The sequence below is a fragment of the Trichechus manatus genome, unplaced genomic scaffold (assembly GCF_000243295.1).
Source record: "Trichechus manatus latirostris isolate Lorelei unplaced genomic scaffold, TriManLat1.0 scaffold00071, whole genome shotgun sequence".
In the NCBI taxonomy this organism is placed as follows: domain Eukaryota; kingdom Metazoa; phylum Chordata; class Mammalia; order Sirenia; family Trichechidae; genus Trichechus; species Trichechus manatus.
In genome coordinates this window covers 4,194,956-4,216,931 of record NW_004444007.1, presented here as the reverse complement: position 1 = coordinate 4,216,931, position 21,976 = coordinate 4,194,956, and the positions used below count along the sequence as shown (strand labels likewise).

General features: G+C 36.7%; 1 protein-coding gene across 1 annotated transcript in view; it reads left to right on the top strand.

The window, feature by feature from the left end:
• Positions 1-20,768, top strand: part of LOC101360246 (sodium/hydrogen exchanger 9B2) — a 63,894-nt gene extending 43,126 nt beyond the window's left edge. The window contains exons 9-12 of the mRNA XM_004380197.2: positions 783-932; positions 13,716-13,824; positions 16,191-16,327; positions 19,456-20,768. Of these exons, the coding sequence (XP_004380254.1) occupies positions 783-932; positions 13,716-13,824; positions 16,191-16,327; positions 19,456-19,677 (618 nt within the window). The 3' untranslated portion in view covers positions 19,678-20,768. The remainder of the gene's footprint in view (positions 1-782; positions 933-13,715; positions 13,825-16,190; positions 16,328-19,455) is intronic.
• Positions 20,769-21,976: the final 1,208 nt, after the last annotated feature.

Sequence of the window (21,976 nt, the reverse complement as noted above, 5' to 3'; positions counted from 1 at the left end):
ATAACCATAATAAACATCTATGCACCCAATGACAGGGCTCCAAAATACATTAAAAAAAAACTACTCTCAATCTACAGCCTCCTGAAACTTCTTGCTAGGCAAGGATTTAGAAAGAAAAACCAAGCGAGCAACAAATTAAAGACGAAACAGAGAGCCTGAAGATAGTAGAGATATGATATCTTCAACCTCCGTAGAACCTCTAAGATGTAAATGTTTTTATACCAGTTTCAGGGATGAGGAAACAAAGCTTGGAGAGGTGAAGTAACGCAGCCACGACATACATGCCAATGATGTAAAAGAGCTAGTAGGATTTTAACCCAGGTCTGTCTGCATCCAAAGCCCGCGTACTGTTTTCTACTCTGTTCAGCCCTGTGCAATGCATTGATAACTGTTGTTGTTAGCTGCTGTCAAGTCTGTCCCCAATTCGTGGCGACCCCATGCACAACAGAACAAAACACTACCCGGGTTTTCATAGGCTGATTTTTGGAAGTAAATTGCCAGGCCTTTCTTCCTAGTCCATCTTGGTCTGGAAGGTACGCTGAAACCTGTTCGGCATCATAACAATACGAGGAAGATAATTGGTGTTCCTGAAAGGGAACCTATATTTGTGTATACACTCACTCTGTCTTTGTTACGGAAAAGAAGGTAAATGTTAAGTCATGCGTTTATGTGAGCAGATGCAGGCATTTTTATTTTCCTATGAATTCATATTATAGAAAAATCAATAATTAAAAATCAGTTATTTGAAGTAAGTTTGCTAATTAACTTTTTTTCTCCTAAAGGACAATCTTGTGTGGAAGAGAGCATTCCTTGTTTTGGGATTCTCTGTGCTCGCTGTTTTCAGTAGCGTGTATTTTGGTTTCCCTGGGTCAGGAGGACTGTGCACGCTGGTCATGGCCTTCCTTGCAGGCATAGGATGGACAAGCAGAAAGGTGAATCTCATTTTAAGTTCTGTTCACAGCTACTTTCTGAACAGATTATTATTTTTTTCTTTCCAGATGCTGTTTTAACATCAGATAACGTTTTTATCATAAAAGCTATTTGTATTATATAAAAATGTACAGTGCCACACACATACACGAATATCCTTTTTTCTCCTTACGTATCAATTTATTATTTGGTGTCTTTACTTAATATAAGTCATCATTATATTTTCATGATGTCTTCCTTTTTATCTTGTAATGGCTGCAGAGTATTACATTTTATAGCTATATTGTTGTGTGATGTTGCGTTGATTCCGGCTCATAACTAGTCTGTAGGACCCTATAGGACAGAGTGGAACTGCCCCACAGGATTTCCTAGGCTGACAGAAAACTTACCCAATATCATGAAAGATGAAAAGCTGACCATCCAAGGAACAGGAGCCCTGGTGGCACTAGGCTGCTCATTGGAAGTTGATGGTTCGAAACCACCAGCCGCTCCACCCGAGAAAGACCTGGCAATCTGCTTCCATAAAGACTAGCTAGGAGTCAGAATCAACTATGCAGCAACAGCTTTAGGTTTTGGTTTGAATCTTTACGGGAGCAGATCACTACGTGTTTTCTCCCAAGGAGCCACTGATGGCTGCTGACCTTTCGGTTAACAGCCAAGCGCTTAACCATGGCACCACCCGGGCTCGTTACTTAACCAGTCTCCTACTAACGGATAGTTAGGTTGTTTCTAATTTTCTTCTAAGACAAATAGTGCCTTAACAAAATATCCTTACATATACCATATTTCATAAACTGTATCATTTCTAAGAAGCAGCATTATTTTTTTTAATTGTGCTTTAAGTGAAAGTTTACAGTTCAAGTTAGTCTCTTATATAAAAATTTATACACACATTGTTATGTGACCCTAATTGCTTTCCCATACTGTGACAGCACACTCCTCCTTCCACCTCGGATTTCCTGTGTGCATTCAACCAGCTCCTGTCCCTCTCTGCTGTCTCATCTTGTCTCTGGACAGGAGCTGCCGATTTAGTCTCCTGTATCTACTTGGGCTAAGAAGATACACAAGTATCATTTTATGTCTTATAGTCCAGTCTAATCTTTGCCTAAAGAGTTGCTTCGGGAGTGGTTTCAGTTCTGGGCTAACAGAGTCCAGGGGCGATGTCTTCCAGGGTCCTTCCAGTCTCAGTCAGACCATTAAGTCTGGTCTTTTTACTAGAATTTGAGTTCTGTACCCCACTTATCCCCTGCTCCGTCAGGGATTCTCCATTGAGTTCCCTGTCAGGGTGGTCACTGGTGGTAGCCAGGCAACATCTAGTTCTTCTGGTCTCAGGGTGATGGAGTCTCTGGTTTATGTGGATCTTTCTGTCTCTTGGGCTATTATTTTCCTTGTGTCTTTGGTGTTCTTCATTCTTCTTTGCTCCAGGTGGATTGGAACCAGTTGATGCATCTTAGATGGCTGCTTGCTAGCATTTAAGACCCCAGATGCCACTTACCAAAATGGGATGCAAAACATTTTCTTAATGAACTTTGTTATGCCGATTGACCTAGATATCCCCTGAAACCGTGGTCCCCAGACCCCTGCCTCTGCTGCTTTGTCCCTCGAAGTGTTGAGTAGTATTCAGGAAACTTCTTAGCTTTTGGTTTAGTCCTGTTCAGAAGCACCGTAATTTTATGTGCCACCAAGAAGGAAAAAAAATAAAGCTGCCAGTTAAACTATAACATGCCATCTTAATTTCAGAAATGTTAAAAAATGTCTATCTAAGAATTAACAAAATATAGCTTATCTCTGAGTTTATCTGTAGGATAAATTTCTAGAAGTAGAATTACTCTATCAAAGAGTATGCACATTTAAATTTTTGATGGTATCAATTTGCCCTTTCAAAAGGCTGCACTAATTTACATTTCCACCAACAGTATGGGAGAGGATCTCCTGAGTATTTTCAATCTTCAAGTCTTTGTTAATCTGATAGGTGAAAAATGTGTATTATTGTTAATCTGATTTGCATTTCTTTATGAGTGAAGCTAATCATCTTTTCATATTTAACAGCCAGTTTGTTCAAAAGCCTTTGCCCATTTTCAAGAGTTATTTGGGTTTTCCTTATTGATTTTTAAGATCACTAAGATTACTAATTTTCTTAATCTCTGTTATGGAAATTAGCTGGTTGTCATTTATTTTAATTTCCAGATATGTTTTTATAGATTTGACCTTGGCAGGATCATGTGTTATTCTGCTTAGTGAAGAGATTGTAGATGTGGCTGATCTAAATTAAGGGCACATAATATGATTTTAGAATAATCTTATAAAACTTGAAGACAACTGTTCAAAATTAATTAAAATGCCTTATGGAAGAATGTGTGAAGGTCATAAATCTTGAGATCAGGTATAAAATGAGATTCACTTAAATGAATTTCTGTGGAGATCTACTGGAGACAAAATTTCATTGTGGGTAGATAGCATTCAGGTAGAACGCTTTCACTGTATAACGGTGTGATTATAAAATTACAACACGTGATGTTGAATCTTCTCATTTTAGAGGGAGGGATTAGTAGGGGCTGCCTGAAGCATTGTGCTGAGAGGGTATTGAGGCCACAGGAAAGTGGGCTTAGATGGAGTGGGCTTCAAGAGAGAGGGCAGAGCCCCTTTTAGCCCTGCTGTAGGCATTATGAGCACCTAAGCATCCTGCCTTGCCAGGAGGCATAAGTATAAGGCTTATATCGTGTATGTCTCTCTCTCCTCTCTCTTTTGAAGCAGCACCTGTATTAATAAATTCTACTGATTACAAGTGACTTAACATCCAACAAAAGCAAAGGAAAAAGTAAGCCAACTTCCCCGTATAAATTAGGTACTCATCTCTCATAACATTTGTGGTTATCAGAACATTTGTCTTTACATGGATTCACTTTATCTGTGGGCTGAGGCAAGGTTAACAGCCTACCTCTGTCGATCTCAGCTCAAGCCCAAAGGGTGTGCTGCTCCTTGGTACTGTACCTGGCTTCTCTCTGAGGATTCATTGTCTTCCATCCCAGCTACTGACTAAGGCACCCTGCTCTTAGAAGCACCCTGACCTCTCCTTTGCCCCAAGACAAAGATTAAAGTTCCCACTTAGCAAAGGGATGCTGCTGCATTTGCACTGTGACCCCATGGCAACTGGGTTTTGTTGTTGTTTAATAAGTCAGAAAGACTTAAGTAACTTGTCTAAGGTCACAAAATTAGAAAGTGGCGGCATTGGGATTTAAGCTCAGGTTTATCCGACCCCAAAAGAACTTGTACTAGCCTATAATACAACTGTAGCATTGTGCAGGGCACATGTTTATATTTTGACATCTATTTGAGTAACAAATACTAACTGTATAAAAAAGCATTCTAAATCCCAAACTTTGCAATTTAAAATTAAGTCTCTAGCACAATATAACTAATGTAACCAATTTTAATTTTAAAAAAATTAATCTCTAAATTCATAAATGATAGTGTCTTAGTCATCTAGTGCTGCTATAACAGAAATACCACAAGAGGATGGCTTTAACAAAAAGAAATTTATTTTCTCCCAGTCTAGTAGGCTAGAAGTCCAAATTCAGGGCACCAGCTCCAGGGGAACTCTCTCTCTGTCTGCTCACGAGGAAGGTCCTTCTTGTCAGTCTTCCCCTGGACTAGGAGCTTCTCTGTGCAGTCACCCTGGGTCCAAAGGATGCGTTCTGCTCGCAGTGCTTCTTTCTTAGTGGTATGGGGTCCCCACCTTCTGCTTGCTTCCCTTTCCGTTATCTCTTGTAAGATAAAAAGTGGTACAGGCCACACTCCAAGGAAACTCCTTTTACATTGGATCAGGGATGTGATCTTAATAAGGGTGTTACAATCCCAACTCTCTTTATCATAAAATTACAATCACAAAACGGAGGACAACCCACAATACTGAGAATCATGGCCTAACCAAGTTGACACCTATTTTGGGGGGACATAATTCAATCCATGACAGATACGATTAAGAAAATAAACAATGAGAAAGAGCCATAACATTTGGAATAGACCATAAAAGAGTAGTTTCAGCAACGTGGAATCAAAGGGGAGACTTATGCCAACTGCAAGTGGCCATTGACTACGGGCACAGAAAGAAAAAGGAAAAGGGGAAATTTGATCAGTTTCAATTACATTTTTCTTCAGAAAAACAATAATATGAGTTGTATAGAAAATATAAACCAAAACATAGGTTCATTTGTCTACGTTTGTCATAACTTATCTAAATTGCCTGCAGTCCAGCTGATTACATGGGAAGAATCAATGTAATCCCACAGTCCAGAGAGAAAATCATTATTAAGGTATGTTTCATATTTACCTCTGGTGATAAATATATACATATATATATGCACATACATATAGATAGATAGGTAGATATACACACACACACGTACAAATGTACCATAATTTTTTTAACCATTCCCATATACCTATATTTCAGGTTATTTCCAGTCTCTTCTATTTAAAATAATGCTGAAATCCAATATTTTATTATTTCCTGTTAGGGAATATTCCTAACAGTGTAATTTTGTAGCCAAATAATGTGAACATTTTGAGGCTTTTGATACATTATTTTCTAGTGTATATGAAGTAAACATCTCATCACAAACTCTCATCAGCTTAAAATAATGCTTATCAAACTTTAACGTGCATCGGAAATACCTGGAAGCCTTGTTAAACTAGATTTCTGGGCCTCATCCCCCGTTATCTGATTTGGTAGGTCTAAGGTGGGGCCTGAGAATCCGCACTTCTAACAGGTTTCAGGTGATGTGATGCTACTCCTCTGGCGACCACACTTTGTGAGCCACTGGTTTAGGATATTATTGCTTTTAATTTTTAGCCATACTGATAGGTGAGAAATGGTATCCTGCTTTCCTTTATGCATCTTTAACAGTGAGATTAAACACTTTTTGTTTTTAGCCATCTGAATTTTTCTTTGATAGATCTTGTGTCCATTATCTTTTGATTTAACATATTGACTACTGATTCGTGAGATACACACACACAATATTAGTGCTTGTGCCTATTTATTTTGTTCATTATTAATAGACCTTATATTTTCATGTCATCAGATCCGTCAGTCTCTTACTGTAAGTGTTCCTCTATTTTCTTTCATAAATTTCTCTTTCCCAGTGAAACTAATCCCTTCTCCAGCAAAATGTGACATATGTTGTCTCACTTATTCTTCACAGTAAACTTGAAAGGTAGACATTAGTCCCATTTTACAAACAAGGACACCAAGACTTAGAGATAGTAAATAGTTTGCCTAAGGTCACAAAGCTAGCAAGTGGCAGAGTCAGAATGAGAACCCACCATTTGAGTGCATCAGATTGGTTCCCTAAAGAAAGAAAACTAATCTTTATTAAATCAGTTATGTAGCAGGTACTCTCAATATCTTTTCTAATTTATTGCTCGAGAAAGCTCCTACTTCTGGAGGTATCAAACCTGTGAGTCTAGATTTTGAACTTCTTTTCTTCCCTTTTCCTATAGTACACATAAGGTCTAAGAGCTCAGACTGCTTGGGCTAATAATTTACACTCTAAGACTTACTGGCTGTATGACCATGTGCAAATTATTGAGCTTTTCAGACACTTAATATCCTCATGTGTAAAGGAGAGAATGATAAGAACAACAACTCATAAACCCATTGCCGTTGAGTTGATTCCGACTCATAACGACCCTATAGGACAGAGTAGAACTGCCCCATAGAGTTTCCAGGGAGCGGCTGGTGGATTCAAACTGCCAACCTTTTGGTTAGCAGACAGAGCTCTTAACAACTATACCACCAGGGTTTCCACAGCAACTCACAGAGTTGATTAATTGAAATAATCTGCATAAAGCACTTAGTCATAGAATACACTCAGTAAATAGTCACACTTATTATTTTTATACCTACCTCCATAGCAGCATGATATAATAAAAACAACATAAGATTTAAGATACTATGGAGGTTGGGATTCCAATTCCAGTTCTACCACTTCCTAGCAAGTCACTTTTCTTCTCTGAGACTCAGTTTTGTCAACTGTAAAATGAAGACAGTGGTACTATCTAAAGAATCAGTTGTGACTATCCTGTGGGATAGTGGAAGTGAAACACTTGTAAGCTCTACAGTACTATAGCAACATTGATGTTTTACTTTGGAAAACTGGAATACTTTATGAAAATCTGTTTATGCCTGTAGTTTTCTGATATTATTGCCTACTTTTCCCATTGGTTTTCCTTATAATCTTTAATCTTGCCATTTTTTGTTTTCAGATGTTGTTGTATTCAAATGTTGTTGTCGGTTGCCGTCAACTCGTGGTGACCTCATGTGTGCATAGTAGAACTGCTGCATAGGGTTTTCAAGGCTGTGACCTTTCAGAAGCAGATCGCCAGGCCTGTCTTCCAAGGTGCCTCTGGGTGGGTTTGAACCACCAACCTTTCATCTAGTAATCGAGGGCTTAAGCATTTGCAGCACCCAGGGACTCCTCAACTTAGATAGGTACATCATCTCTTTTCAAATCCACTGCTGCTTCTGGTCACCTTGAGAGGTGTGTTGTTACTGAGTCCATTTTGGCTCATAGGGACCCTATAGGACAGAGTAGAACTGCCCTATAGGTTTTCCTAGGCTGTAATCTTGATGGAAGCAGATTGCCAGGTCTTTTCTCCCTGAGTGGCTTGTGAGTTCAAACTAAGGACCCTTCAGGCAGCCAAGCACTTAACCATTGTGCCACCAGGGCTATAGGATTTTTTTTTCTTGATATCTTTCCGACCTTCTGAATCTTGAAATGTTCTTTTCTTTAAGAAGAACAAAATATCAGATTGAGTAGATATTTAACTCATGAGGATCCCTCCATTTATCTTTGTGTTTGTCCATTCCTGAAAGTGATTTATATTGTGGAAGGTTCATACTAGTGCATACAGATGTGTAAAGTAGCCATAATTTTCAGTCGACCACACGTCTACACTACACTGGGCTTATCTTTTATACTTAGCCTGTTCAGTGACTGCATTTTCTTTATAAACAAGTTTAGTTTAGTTTTGACACTATGAAAAAAACACAAGCTACATTGTGAATTTTTTTAAGTTTTAAAATAAATAAGCTCATGTCTGATGTTCACCTATCTAAAGTGTTAAAAACAAAGACCAAATTGTGGCCTTTATCCAAATTTAGAAATAAAAATAATTCAGTGGGGAAAGCTCTTTAGGCTTCTGCTTTCATTGGCATTCTGAGCACATGAATTTATTTAAGAACTTCCATTAAACAATTTGTCATGGCAACAAAAGGCTAAGCAACCTACAAATAATAGAGTTGGTTCTTACTCTTCACTCCATTGGGTATCAGCTGAAGTCAGCTTTGGCTAAAGTAAATTAAAAATTAAAATATAAAGGTATGCGAAAGGATGGCAATTTGACCTGCGTTTTGGCCAAATTATTCACTGTCATTAAATGATAGAGGATCTTAGAAGTCATTTAATACAAACCTCTCATTTTACAGATGAGAAAAATGAGACACTGAGAGGCGAGTGGCCTGCAGTTAGTGGGTGGCAGAATTTAAACCTGGGTCACTACCTGATCCCTTATGTTGTGAAAGCATAACCTTTTGCATACTATATGAATAAAGCTAAATAAATAAAACCAACAACCCCTCACATATGCTCTCTGTCCTTGAACTTTAAAAACTAAGAGGAAGGAGCATCTTCATGATAATAAATGTACCAGAAATAATAAAAGTAAAAAAAAAAAAAAAATGGAAACAGAAACAATATAATCCTTTTGGAAACAGCTGAATACTGTATACATATGAAATTGCAGATCCTTAAAGATGTGTCATTTTAAGTATAAAAGTGTATTCTCATTTTTGGCTACTGTTGATTTTTGACTCGTGGTGACCCCATGTGACAGAGTAGAACTGCCCCATAGGGTTTTCTTGGCTGAAATCTTTACAGGAGCAAATCACCAGGTCTTTCCCCTGAGAGCAGCTGGGTGGGTTCAAACTGCCAGTCTTTCAGTTAGCAGCCAGGTGCTTAACCGTTTGCTCCAAAATTCTCAGTTGATTAAAACTCTATTCAATGAAAATTCTTAGACACTCTAATGGGCACAGCTAAATTACTCCATTAAAGCTTTACCAGATTTTGCTCTCCAATTAGTGTGTGAAATTTTCCTAAGAATCTCACAAATATTTGTCATTATGCAAATTTTTAGAGTTGTTTCCAATGCGATAGTATGTCATTTTAATCTGTTTCTCTGATTAATGAATTTAGCATCTTTTAAAATGCTTATTGGCCATTTACACTTCCTCTTCTCTGAATTACTTGTGTGTACAGTATATACATTGCCCTTTTTTTTTCTTTCTTTGGTCTCTTATGGATTGAATTTTGTTCCTTACTCTGTTTGCATACTGCAAATATTTTCTCTTTGTCTGTCACTTATCTTTGTTTATGGTTTCTTTTGTACAAAACATTTTAATTTTGTTGTAGTCAAGTTCATCAATCTTCTCCTGGGTTTTTTACATTATGTGTTATAAAGTTAGTGCTGTATGAATCAGGGTCCTCTCAGGAAAGAGAAACTACACAGTAACTTGAACAGGGAAAGTTTAATGTAAAGAATTATTAGCTGTAACAGGAGATCAGAGCCACAAGGGATGGGCTAAAGAATTCTATTCGAATAGCAGCTATAAAGAACAGCCTCTCCCCCTAGGCTGAGATACAGCAACCAAGGAAGACCTCCCTCCCCTGCCACCAACACTGAGATCTAGACCTTGTTGGAGAGGGCACTGCTTTGTCTCACTGGATGGCAGAAAAGTCGTTGTGGTGCCATGCCTGTGGAACCTGCTGGAAATCCACCCTCCAGACTTCCAGGAAGTCCCCCTCTTGGGTACATTGAGAAGTGTCTTTTCAGAGGCAGTCTGCTATGAACTTCCCCGGTGATTGCTGGGTGAAGCTGCTGGCCGCTGGCTGCTACTGGCCACCATGCACTGTAGGAGCCTGACTCTGGAGAAGCCACCCGCGCGCAGGGATCTAGTGCTGGAGCAGCAGCGTGGCTGCAGGATCCTGATGCTGCAGAAACCAGGAAGGCACCTCTCTCTAGCAATAGCTCTTCAGAGCCCTCTACTGACAAAGCTTGACATTGTGCCAGCTGACAAAGGAGAAATACTTAGTTTCTTTTCTGCAGAATGAACAATAAAAGATTTAGAGCAAAAAGAGCTATAAATTGATAATTAATACATTACTGTACCTGGCATGTATTTCTGGAATGATTTGAGATAAATTATTTTACAGTATTTTTTGAAAAGATAAAAATTGCAAACAATCTCCAAGTCAATCAATAAATGATTGAATAAACTGTGGTACTTCCATATCACAGATTACTATGCAGCAAGAATGAGGTGCACGTATAGATATATGTACTAATATTATTCCATTCTGCTGTACATAAGGTCGCCATGAGTGGGAGCCAGCTCTGCAGCAACTAACAATTAATAAGATCTCCAAGTCATATTTTTAACGAAAATTAACATAAGATTTTAAATTATGAAGCATATTCTGTATTACGATATATACATGTATGTGCATCTAAGTGCATATAAACCTATAGGGTAGGATGCATATCAAACGGAAAAGAGTGATTTCCTTCTGTAAAAAGGATGTAAACATTCTTAAGAATATAAGCAAAAACAAACAAATTAAAAACTAAAAGCAATCTACTTATTATTCAAACACGATATATGTAATAAAGCAAGCTTAATGAAATAGGGAACTAGAATGTTGAAGCTTTAGAGGGATCCAGGATTGAGAAATGGACAATTTAATGTGACAGTTAGTTCACTAGTATTAGTGTCTAACCTGACTTCAAAGCATGAAAGAAAAATCCTCAAGAATTATAAAAATTAAGAATTCCTTTCTCTAAATCCAGTTTAAAAAAATGAATTCCTATTGCTCTTTGAGTAGTTATAAGTTCATCAAGTTGCTGTAGTCATGACTCTGAGAGGCGCTAGTATATCATGTGAATGCACTTCACAAAGTTTAAGGCATCGTATAAGTGGAAGGTTGGAGTTTTATTATTAAATATGTGTTGATGTTGCTAACTGAAAAACTAAGCTTTGTAAAAAAAAAAAAAAACACTAAGCTTTGCACCATAAAAAGGGTGGGGTTTGTTTATTTTTTCTTCTGCAAAGAAAGGAAGGGGAAAAAAGTGAGATGGGAGAAAGCCTAAATGAATTATTATTTCAAGATTTTAACAAGTCTTGTAAATAAGAAGGAAAAAAAAAGTCCTGGAAAGAAATCAGTGATTTCACAATATCAAATATGAAAAATGGCCAAATTTATGACTACTGTTAAGCAATAATGTTTGATGAGTGTCTGAATATAGGCAGTCCCCGGGTTAAGAATGTCCAGCTTACAGGGACAACTTGTACTTGCTCTTTAATGTTATGTAAATTTGCCCTCACTTTGAAACAATTGAACCAACTCCTACTCAAAACAAATTATTCGTTCCAATTGCCTTCACTTGCTGTACATGCAACTTTTAAATCACTGAAAAGACTTCAAGCCTTTTCTTTCACTAAAGTAAGAACCTTATGCATCTGTTCCAAATTACCTGCACATTCTTAAAGACACTCAGGGATGAATCTCATTCGTAAACCAAGGACTGTATATCTAGAGCATTGTTTCTTTAAGGGCACAAATCAGGCAGAACCTCAGTCCTATTTATTTTCTGATTATGCAAACATACGAGACTGGGAAATATGCCTTGAGTTGAAATAAAAAGTACGAAGATTTAAGGCTTAATTAGCATTCAAATCAACATTGCAAAGAATCATGTATTTACAGCAAATATCAATCTATGCTAGGCTTATGAAGGAATTTTGATTTAATTCTTTTTATTACCTGTGTCTTCATGGAGCTAGAGAAAGTAAATTAGTAAAATCTGTGATTCATAAGCTTTATATCACTAATTAAAGTTACCAGTATTTTTTTAGGGAGAAAAAATTATGGAACATTATGTTTGTACAGTTGGGCCTATTTCTAGATTGGAGTTAAAAAATTGATTTTTTTTTCCAGTTTTTGTTTTATCTATTATAATGCTTAGCTAATAGCAATTTTGACAAAAGTTAAGAAAAATTTTACTCTGTCACTCCTGGATTTTTCCTGCTATGCTTTGTTGTTCTAATTTGATCCTGTTGGCATTTCTTTTAAATTGATCAAGAAACCAAAGTGTTTGCTAAATACAGATGCTAGATTATTTCATTATATAGAATGAGATTTGAGTTGTTCATAGAATTATGGAATTTTAAAGCAAGAAATGAATTTAGCAATCAGTCTAATCCCTGAAAGTTTTCGATGAAGAAACTAAGGGCTAGAGGAATTGAATTTGAATTTGACTGCAGTTTTAAAAAAAGATAATTTCACCTATCAGATGAGCAAAATTCTCAAAGCGTGATAACATACTATATTGATAAGAGTATAGAAAAATAGGCATACTTGTACACTGCTGATAGCAGGCAATTTGGCTGTGCCTATCAAAATGGCACATGCATATATGCTCTTTGATTCAGTGTTTCTACTTCTAAGGATTTATGCTATCAATATATATACTTAAAAATGAACTATTTGTTGCAGTGTTTTTTGAACTAGCAAAAATTTGAAACTTTAACTTTCGTCAGATAGTCTCTAATATGCAGAATCTCTAATAGAAATATGACAGAGCTGTAAAAATGAATGAGGAGGCCCTTTAAGTAGCTGGAGGGAAAGATTGCCGAGATTTTTTTTTTTTAATAAACTAAATGAATACTGTACATAGTATGCTACTATTTTGTAGACAAGTGAATAAGCAAATATATTTTATGCTTTTGTAGTTGCTTTTATGTGCAAAATATCTTCTAATAACCAGAGTTGCCTATTGTGGGGGGAGGGAATCTGAGTGCCTGGGGGGCAAAGAGGAACTTTCCACTGGTTATTCTTTTATACTTGATTTTGATGACCTATAGATATAGCTAGATAGATAGGAAGTTAGATGGGTAATTGGAAACACTGACTAACTAAGACTTATACGAAGGATGGTAAAAGATCTCCTAACTTAGTAGATTAAAAGTAATAAAAAGTTTAAAATGTTTAGTCAAGGAGTCTTAGGGTAAATATGATAGCAGCATTCACAAACTGATGGACTGTCAGGTGGAAATCGATGGTCCTGTGTTTTTTTCTGTGTGCAAGATCTAGTGCCTCTGTATAGGTAATGGCTTCCCAACAGCTGGAGCCCTTCAGTAGTGGAGGAGCTGTCTCAGGACATAATGTGTGCAGTGTGGTCCCATGGTGAGCACATGCGAGTCTAGGGCTCTTCCTGCTTTGTTATGTGATTTCAGAATAATAGCAGGCATCTTATTTGTTCCACTTCAGAGGATTAGTACAAAATAAAAATTTTGAATAAAATAAAACACATGGTCAGTTTGATCAGTTTTTAAATTCACACGGTAAATTATCTGATAATAATATATTCAGAAGTAGTCCTCCTAAGATTACTTTATAAGAATCTTTATAATTAACATCCATTTGCAAACTCACACTTAATATGCGAAAACACATCATATAACATCTTAACCATGTAAGAAGTGTCCTAGGCAATTTTTTTTTTGTCCTATTGTAGCTAACCTCCTGTTTATAGCTAACACAAAAATAAAAATAAAGCCTACCTTAGGTCCAATTGACTCAAATGTCAAATTATTAAAATTTTATTACTTATAACTTCACAGAATAAAAATTGTGTGTGTTTGTGTGTGTTATTTGTTTTTCTTTTAGGCAGAGGTTGAAAAAATAATTGCAGTTGCCTGGGACATTTTTCAGCCCCTTCTTTTTGGATTAATTGGAGCAGAGGTATCTATTGCATCTCTCAGACCAGAAACTGTTGGTAAGAATTTCAAAGTACACTTTTGAACTAAAATCTTCTCTTTCTATATTCAGTTAAAATACCTTTAGCAGGCATGTGTCCAGTGGTTTCCATTATCACAGTTATATAGAACGTCAATTACATGTGTAGTCATGTTAGACTAGTTGGTTAGAAGAGAATGCTGGTAAATCCAAGGCAGTGAACTCTACACCTTTAATATTGTTGTGCCTTGTAAAGATGACACTACTGACCACTATCAAGAGATTACAGGCTTTAAACTTTTTCTTCCAATGATAAGAATGTTATCGTTCATTTAAACCGTTCTGACTAAGGGCCAGAAGTTTAAAACAACTAGTCAGTTCTATAATATGTGCCCATGGAATAGAAATGGTTGTTGATTCATCCACTCCTTTATTCATCCATATATTCAAATCATCATATTAAAACTCTCTTGATTCATAGCATAACACTTGAATATTAATTTGAACAAATACTTATGAGTTCATCCTTTACTCCCATCACAATATTCTTCCATCTGTACCAGGGACCCCATCCTCTGCCGCCTCCTTCTGAATCTCAGAGAACAATCCTTCCGTTTTGCTCATACATCTTCAAACACCCTTATCTCAGTTTCTTCCTCTTCAGAATTTAAACAGACTCTAATCATTTCTGTCTTAACAAGTATATATCCTTTCTCCAATTTCCTTCCCCCAATGTATCACTCCTCCATTTCACCCCCCGCCATCTACCACACTACCTTTCTCTTCTTCTTTCAGACTTTTTAAAAGAGGTAACTACATTCCCCTTTTCCACTTCAGTTCCCATCCACTTTCTCAATACACTTCAGTGCAGCTTCTGCCCCATCACACGGCAGACCTTGCTCTCACCAGCAGAATTTGATGCTATTGACCTCTTTAACACTCTTTTAGGTTGAATTCTGAAACTTCTTACTTTCCAGTGCCCTTTATATTCTCCTTTACACTATGTATAGTTTAAACATTGTTCTTCATTAAAGATCTTTCCAAATCACCTACTTTTCTCACTCTATATCACTTCTCAGAACTTCCAATGGCTTAATTTATAAACTATGTAATTCCAAAATATTTATCTCTAAATTAAACTCAGTATATCTAAAACTCACTCATCATCCTGTCCCCAAACATGCTCGTCCTTCAGCTTCTGGGAATGGTGCCATCTCTTTTGTATCTTGTACTTCAGGCGAAACATACTTTTCAATACCTACCAACCTGAAAGAAATACACTTCAAAAAAGAGTCGCAAAATCTTTCCATAAAGAAACCCTATTGCAGATTCACAACAGATCATCCAGCAGTATCTGTCCGGAGTTTTACGAGCCCTTTGAAGTTGGAAAAGTTACTTATCCTTTCTGAACTACTTTTTTTTTTTTTTCAACTGTAAAATGAGAATAATAGTAGCACCTATGCCACAGGTTGTGTGGGTTGAGTAAAATTGTGCATCTAAAACTTAGCACAGTAACGGGCACAGAGTAAACTCTCAACAAATGTTACTTTTTAAAAAAAAGAAAATCATCTTATTACTCAATAGTCACCTTAGCTGTACCTTTATCAGGTCCAGTAGCCTGCAGCTGCCCTAGTCAAAATCCCTTATTTTACAAATCAGGTTGAAACTTTCTTCATCAATAAAGGGTTCAAAGCAACTGAATTAATTAGCTATATGTCATCCAGGGATAATATGCTGTTACTATACACCAATATGGTGAAACAGTTGTGTACTACCAGTGCCCATTCTCACTGGTCATTGCATAGCCAGCTCCATTCTGATTGGCTGATAAATACTTTGAATATCACCTCTGGTCTTTTATTCTGTAAAGAATTCTAAGCCTCCTTGGTCAAAATGTTAATTTTTCCCTCTTCTATGCCTTCTTACTGGTTTGTTTATACTGCACTTACCACGTAGTATGTGAACTCATTGCTTATGTTTTTGTCTTCCTCTGACTTCGATGCTCATAAAGGCAGAGTCTGTACATTATACATCTTTATGTACCCAGTGACCAGTTCAAAGCGTGTCACGCATAATTATCACTTAATAAATTCTTGTTAAATAAAAAGAAAGTGTGGTTCTTGCTATAAAGCATAAGAGATATAACATTCATATCTCCTTTGTAGAAATTCAAATATGTTTAATTAATTTCTAGTTTTAATCTAGGGAAAACGTCTTATTTTAAACACGTGATCTGATTGGTTCTTAATATTGATTTTTTGATAAATTATGCCTAACCATTTTTGTATTTTTCATTTTGTAATGTTCTTTCATTATTTCTGTTGGTAGTATTTTGAATCTGTAACCATGACATGCAGTTTCTCCCCCAGTGTTTCATTATTTATAAGAACTGAGTTTTTCTTACAGGCCTTTGTATTGCCACCCTGGGCATTGCAGTATTGATACGAATTTTGACTACATTTCTGATGGTGTGTTTTGCTGGTTTTAACATAAAGGAAAAGATATTTATTTCTTTTGCATGGCTTCCTAAGGCCACAGTCCAGGTAATGACAGATAAGATGGCTTGGCATTTTAACTTCTATTTCTATATGATACCTTGAAATATTGAATGAGAGAGCTTATTTATCTTTAGTGTATTGATTCCTTAAAATATGATGAATTATTTAAATTTTTTTTTTAGATCACTAGGGTGCAACTAAAAATCTAATAAATCCCTACACTGCTAGAAAGCAGTAGTAGCAGGAGAGAAAGGTTTGAATTTTTACCAGTCATAGCTCTTTAAATAACCTAGAGAGATAGTTGTTACCTCTTTTCATTACAATATTCCAAGAAGAGAGTGAAACTGAAATAGCATGGCCCATTTTAGTGGTTGAAAATACTTCAATGTCAATATAATTAATGATCAATGATGCTTGGCCAGATTTTATATATAATGGAGAAAAGATTTATTGAAAACAACTCAGAAAGTGCTTTATTGATTTTCTAGATTGTTAGTTGATTTTATTTAAACAAGCGTAAGCTCCTGCCAAGTGTTGCATTCACTCAACTTGAAATTTTGTGTACTATAATGAGCAAGTAGTTATGAAAGCACTTAGAGATAGGTGCTTGAAATTGTTGATCGTGCATTTGTTAGAATACTTGTAATTGCTAACTAAATTAGAACTGTATAGACTATGATTTGCAACAAACATAATATTTTCCTGATTGCATTCAGACTAATTGTAACAGTTATTTAAGTATACAAATTTATATTTCTATGGAATTAAAATTAGTTGTTCTTAATTGGTGCAGTGGTTAAGAGCTTGGCTGCTAAAAAAAAGGTTGGCAGTTTGAATCCATCAACCACTCCTTGGAAACCCTATGGGATAGTTCTACTCTGTCCTGTAGGTTGTTATGAGTTGGAATCAGCTCAGTGGCAGAGAGTTTATTTTGTTTTGTTTTGTTTTGTTTTGGAGAATGTGTACGCTCTGTAATTATATACCAGATTTTTGTGGCTTTGACCGTGGGCATTATTGCAGAGAAGTTTCTCTTTTTTTCCATAAGATTTTCAAAGATGTCTGAAACATAATGATTAAGAGCACTGTGAGATTAACGTAGTACAATAAAGGGAACAGCTTTTCCCTCAGAGTGTTTCTAGCTTTCACATGGCTTCTGGTAACTTTAGCAGGTAAATACTGAAACAAAGATTCTAGTAGCGTTGGTATGAACAATTTGTTATAAAACATTAAAATTTGAAAAATGACACTTTGCTACTATGAAGCCAAATTTTAAAATAAGGAAAAATATCCAGGATATATTGGATAATTCTTGTTCTGTTTTGTGCTGAAAATTTTTTTTCTCCTTTGCCACTGCACAAGAAACAAGACTTTCTTATATATTTCTGTATCAGTGTTTTTCAAACTCTTTTGTCTGTGGCCTACTATAAGAAATATATTTTACATCAGAACCCAGCTGTCTTAGTTATCTAATGCTACTATAATGGAAATACTACAAGTGGGTGGCTTTAACAAACAGAAATTTACCTTTTAAGAAGCTAGAAGTCTGTACTCAGGGTGCTGGCTCTAGGGAAAGGCTTTCTCTTTCTGTTGACTCTAGGGAAGGTCCTTGTCTCTTTTCAACTTCTGTTTTTTGGGTCCTTGGAGATCTCATGTGGCTGACATCTGTCTTCCTCAAACTTTGCTTGCTTGCTTGTTTACTTCATCTGCTCTTTCGTATCTCATAAGAGATTGACTTAAGACACACCTTACACTAATACTGCCTCATTAACATAAAAAAGAATACCCATTCCCAAATGGGATTATAACCACTCCAGGGGTTAGGATTTACAACACATATTTTTTGGGGACACAGTTCAATCCAAAACACCAGCCAATACACAAATCCCAAAACATACACATACATTTACATGTACTGAAAGAACTGAAAATATATTTTGCAGTGTGTGCAGTTCTTGCCAAGAATCCATGAAATGTTGAATTAGTTAGGGTACAGGGTAAGCTGCAGTAACAAACAGCCCCCAAATACAGGGACTAAATGAGATTTTTATCTTTCTCTCACCAGTAGTTCAGCATAGGCATTTCAGAGCTGGCAGGGTGAATGCCATCTTCAACATGTGCCTTCCATCCATGTGTCCAAGGTAACAATTCCAACTCTCACAATTTCCCATCCAGTGGAAAGGGGGAAAAGATAAGGGACATGCTTGTCCATTCCTTTTCAGGGCCCTGTCTATATGTTGCACTTATCATTTCTGCTCACTTCTTAGTGGCCAGAATTTACGTACATAGTTACATCTAGTTGCAAATGACACTGGAAAAAATTTTTTCTTGAACAGCTATGTAACCAGCTAAAACTCAGGAGGTCTGTTATAGAAGAGGAACATTCAGGTATTTGTGAGCAACTACTAGTCTCTGCCATTGTGTCTGATGCTCTCAATATTTTCTTATGTGTTTGGTTGTCTTAGAGGCTGTGTTGTGCTCTGTGGAATAAAGAGATAATCACATTGATTGATACATTTTTCCACTGCAAATTGATAATACTGTACTTTGCCTCTAAAAGAAAATGAGAATTTTCCTAATACTTAGATAAATTCTAAATAACCTTTTCACTATTCCTGAGGCAAGAGTTACCAAATACCTAATAAGATTAACTTCAAGTTCCTGAAGGTACCTGTCACTTGCAAGTTTCATGATGTTTAACAATTAGTTTAGCCTCTAAAGCAATACATACTCTTACATTTTTAGCCCAAATCTAAAACTGCACCATCTTCCAAAAAGTATCACTGCATTTTTCCTCTTGTTTTTTCTTAATGCCAAATTTCTAAAGATAAAAGAATGAAGCAACCATTGACATGCATCTTTATTCAGGAGAAATTTAGTACGCGGACTTTATGTTATATTGTAATTGATATTGTGAGTCTGTATCTGCATAGTGTTCTGAAATTCATTTGCCTGGTATTTAGATAATCCTGCCCTATACATGTAAGTACATTTGAATCATCAGTCTGTCAGATAATCAAAACCAATTGCAGTACACTTTGAAAGAAGACTAAATAGAACTTTTTCTTAGTTCAACAAAAGAAAAAGCTTTTTTTAATTTTTGCAAAGGATTAATTCACCTTTTTTGTATGTACTTATCTTACCATATTTCCTACTTTACCCTTAAACTTTTATAGGCTGCAATAGGATCTGTGGCTTTGGACACAGCAAGATCACATGGAGAGAAACAGCTGGAAGACTATGGAATGGATGTGTTGACAGTGGCATTTTTGGCCATCCTCATTACAGCCCCAATTGGAAGTCTCCTTATTGGTTTGCTGGGCCCCAGGCTTCTCCAGAAAGTTAAACATCAAAATAAAGGTGAAGAAGTTCAAGGAGAGCCTTCTGAACAAGTTTAGAGGTGAAAAGAGACAATGATGAATATAATAAATAGAAAACTGCTACCAGAGGCTACTTTATCAAGATGGAAGTTGAAATATGTAATGTTCAAGCTTAAAATGCAGTAGAACCGTGGCTATTTCTTTATGACGGCAGTAATACTCTGCATCTCCAATCCCGATTTCTCTACCTTCTTTTTTTTTCCCCCAAACTCTCCTTCATCATATGTCTTTATTTTTATTGGGACATAATCTACTTTAGTGTTCTACCATAATTTAATATTAACATGAGAAAGAATGAGTTCAGTTACCAGCCAACAGCTTGCCCTAACTTCCAGTTACTGTCACAGTTTCACGATTCACAGTCACTTAGACTCTCATCCTTTGAATTGGTTTTGCCTCCTTTTTTTTTTTTTTAAACACCGTAATGAAGTCCCTCATCAATTCCTACCCACTTTTTCCTTGCTATTCTTCCTCTTCTTTTTCTATTTCACTTACTACTTTTCTGAGAATAATTGTAACTGATTAGTCCCTACCAAATTTTTAAAGTACACAGGAATTTACATTGGTTTTTCCTCTTGCCCCCATCTAAATGTCAAAAGACCTTATCCTATTCCCTAACTGGCTAGCCAGAGTCCTCCATTTCAGTGGCCCATCTGAGTTACCTTCCCCAGAGAGTGTCCTAATCCAGCTCTTTTTTATTATTTTTCTTATGACCCATGTCTTTAGGGCCTTTCTGTTCCCAAATGAGAGATAGCTAACTTTCAAATCTATGTCATGCTCATGACTATTATATTAATTAGGGTAAAGGTAATATACTATAATGAAGAGACAAAACATACAGTACGTAAGAGAAAATAGAAATGTATTTCTTCCTGTGAAACTGGCTGACTGGTTGATGGTGATGGAGTTGTTCTGCTTATAAGTTCATTCAGAGACCCATGACCTTCCATCATGAGACTCTGTCATGCCCTAGCTTAGGACATTGGTTCAAGTTCAGTCTCTACCATGTCTCTTTCCTAGCCCTCGGGAAGAAGGAAAAGAGAAAGTCAAAGGCAAGCAATTTATTTTTAAGGAAGTATCTTAGTTATCTAGTGCTGCTATAACAGAAATACCACAAGTGGATGGCTTTAACAAAGAGAAATTTATTCTGTCACAGTCTAGTAGCCTAGAAGTCTGAATTCAGGGTGCCAGCTCCCGGGGAAGGCTTTTTCTGTTTTTCAGCTCTGCAGGAAGGTTCTTGTCATCACTCTTCCCCTGGTCTAGGAGCTTTTCAGCGCAGGGACCCTGGGACCAAAGGACACGGGCTCTTGGCTCTTCTGTCTTGGTGGTAGAGGTCCCCATGTCTCTCTGCTTGCTTCTTTCTTTTATATCTCAAAAGAGATTGATTTAAGACACAACCTAATCTTGTAGATTCAGTCCTGCCTCATTAACATAACTGCCGATAACCCCACCTCATTAACATCATAGAGGTAGGATTTACAACACTTAGGAAAATCACATCAGATGACAGAATGGTGGAAATCACACAATACTGGGATCATGGCCTAGCCAAGTTGACACATATTTTTGGGGTGGACATAATTCAATCCATAACAGGAAGCGATATAGAAGTTGGCGAATCTCTCCTCTTACATTCTATTGGTGATGGCCACACCTAGCTGTGAGAAGGCTGAGAAGTATTGTCTGTTGCTAAGCATCCTTATTCCTAGGAGGAACAAAAGATTAGAGAGCCAGAGCTACCGCTGTGTTGGATGTTACCATCACTTAGTAATTTATTTGTGCATCTTAACAAGGGCCTTCTGAAGACAGTAGCTTAAACCAAAAGAGTGACTTCTGTGGCAGGAATTTCAGACCTTCTGACAGCCAGCAGAGAAGTATTAGAAGAAAGGCTTATCTGCATAGGTCACATCCTATCCCACTTAACACAAAAGGCCCTGTCTGGATTTGTGTATCACCCATAGTTTGTCTCCACTCTAGGTCATCCCCTACCTAGTTGCAAGAATAATCACATTCAAATACAACTTATATCATGTGCTATGTATACCTGAAGTATTTATTTATATCACATCTGAACTCTTTAACCTAGAATCCAGAATTCAAGCTAATCTTGATGTAGATATTAAATGAGTGAATGATGACTGTTCTAATCCCCCCAAGCTGATTTGCATAAAGCTTGTCTACTCCTTTCATTAGACTACTGGGCTGCCATTTCTACCACGGCCTTCACCTCTATTCAAAAGTTTGAATAGCTTAATACTCTCCACTTCTAAACAGGTTTTGTTTTTATGATGTTAGCCAGACTCTGGGTACTTTATGG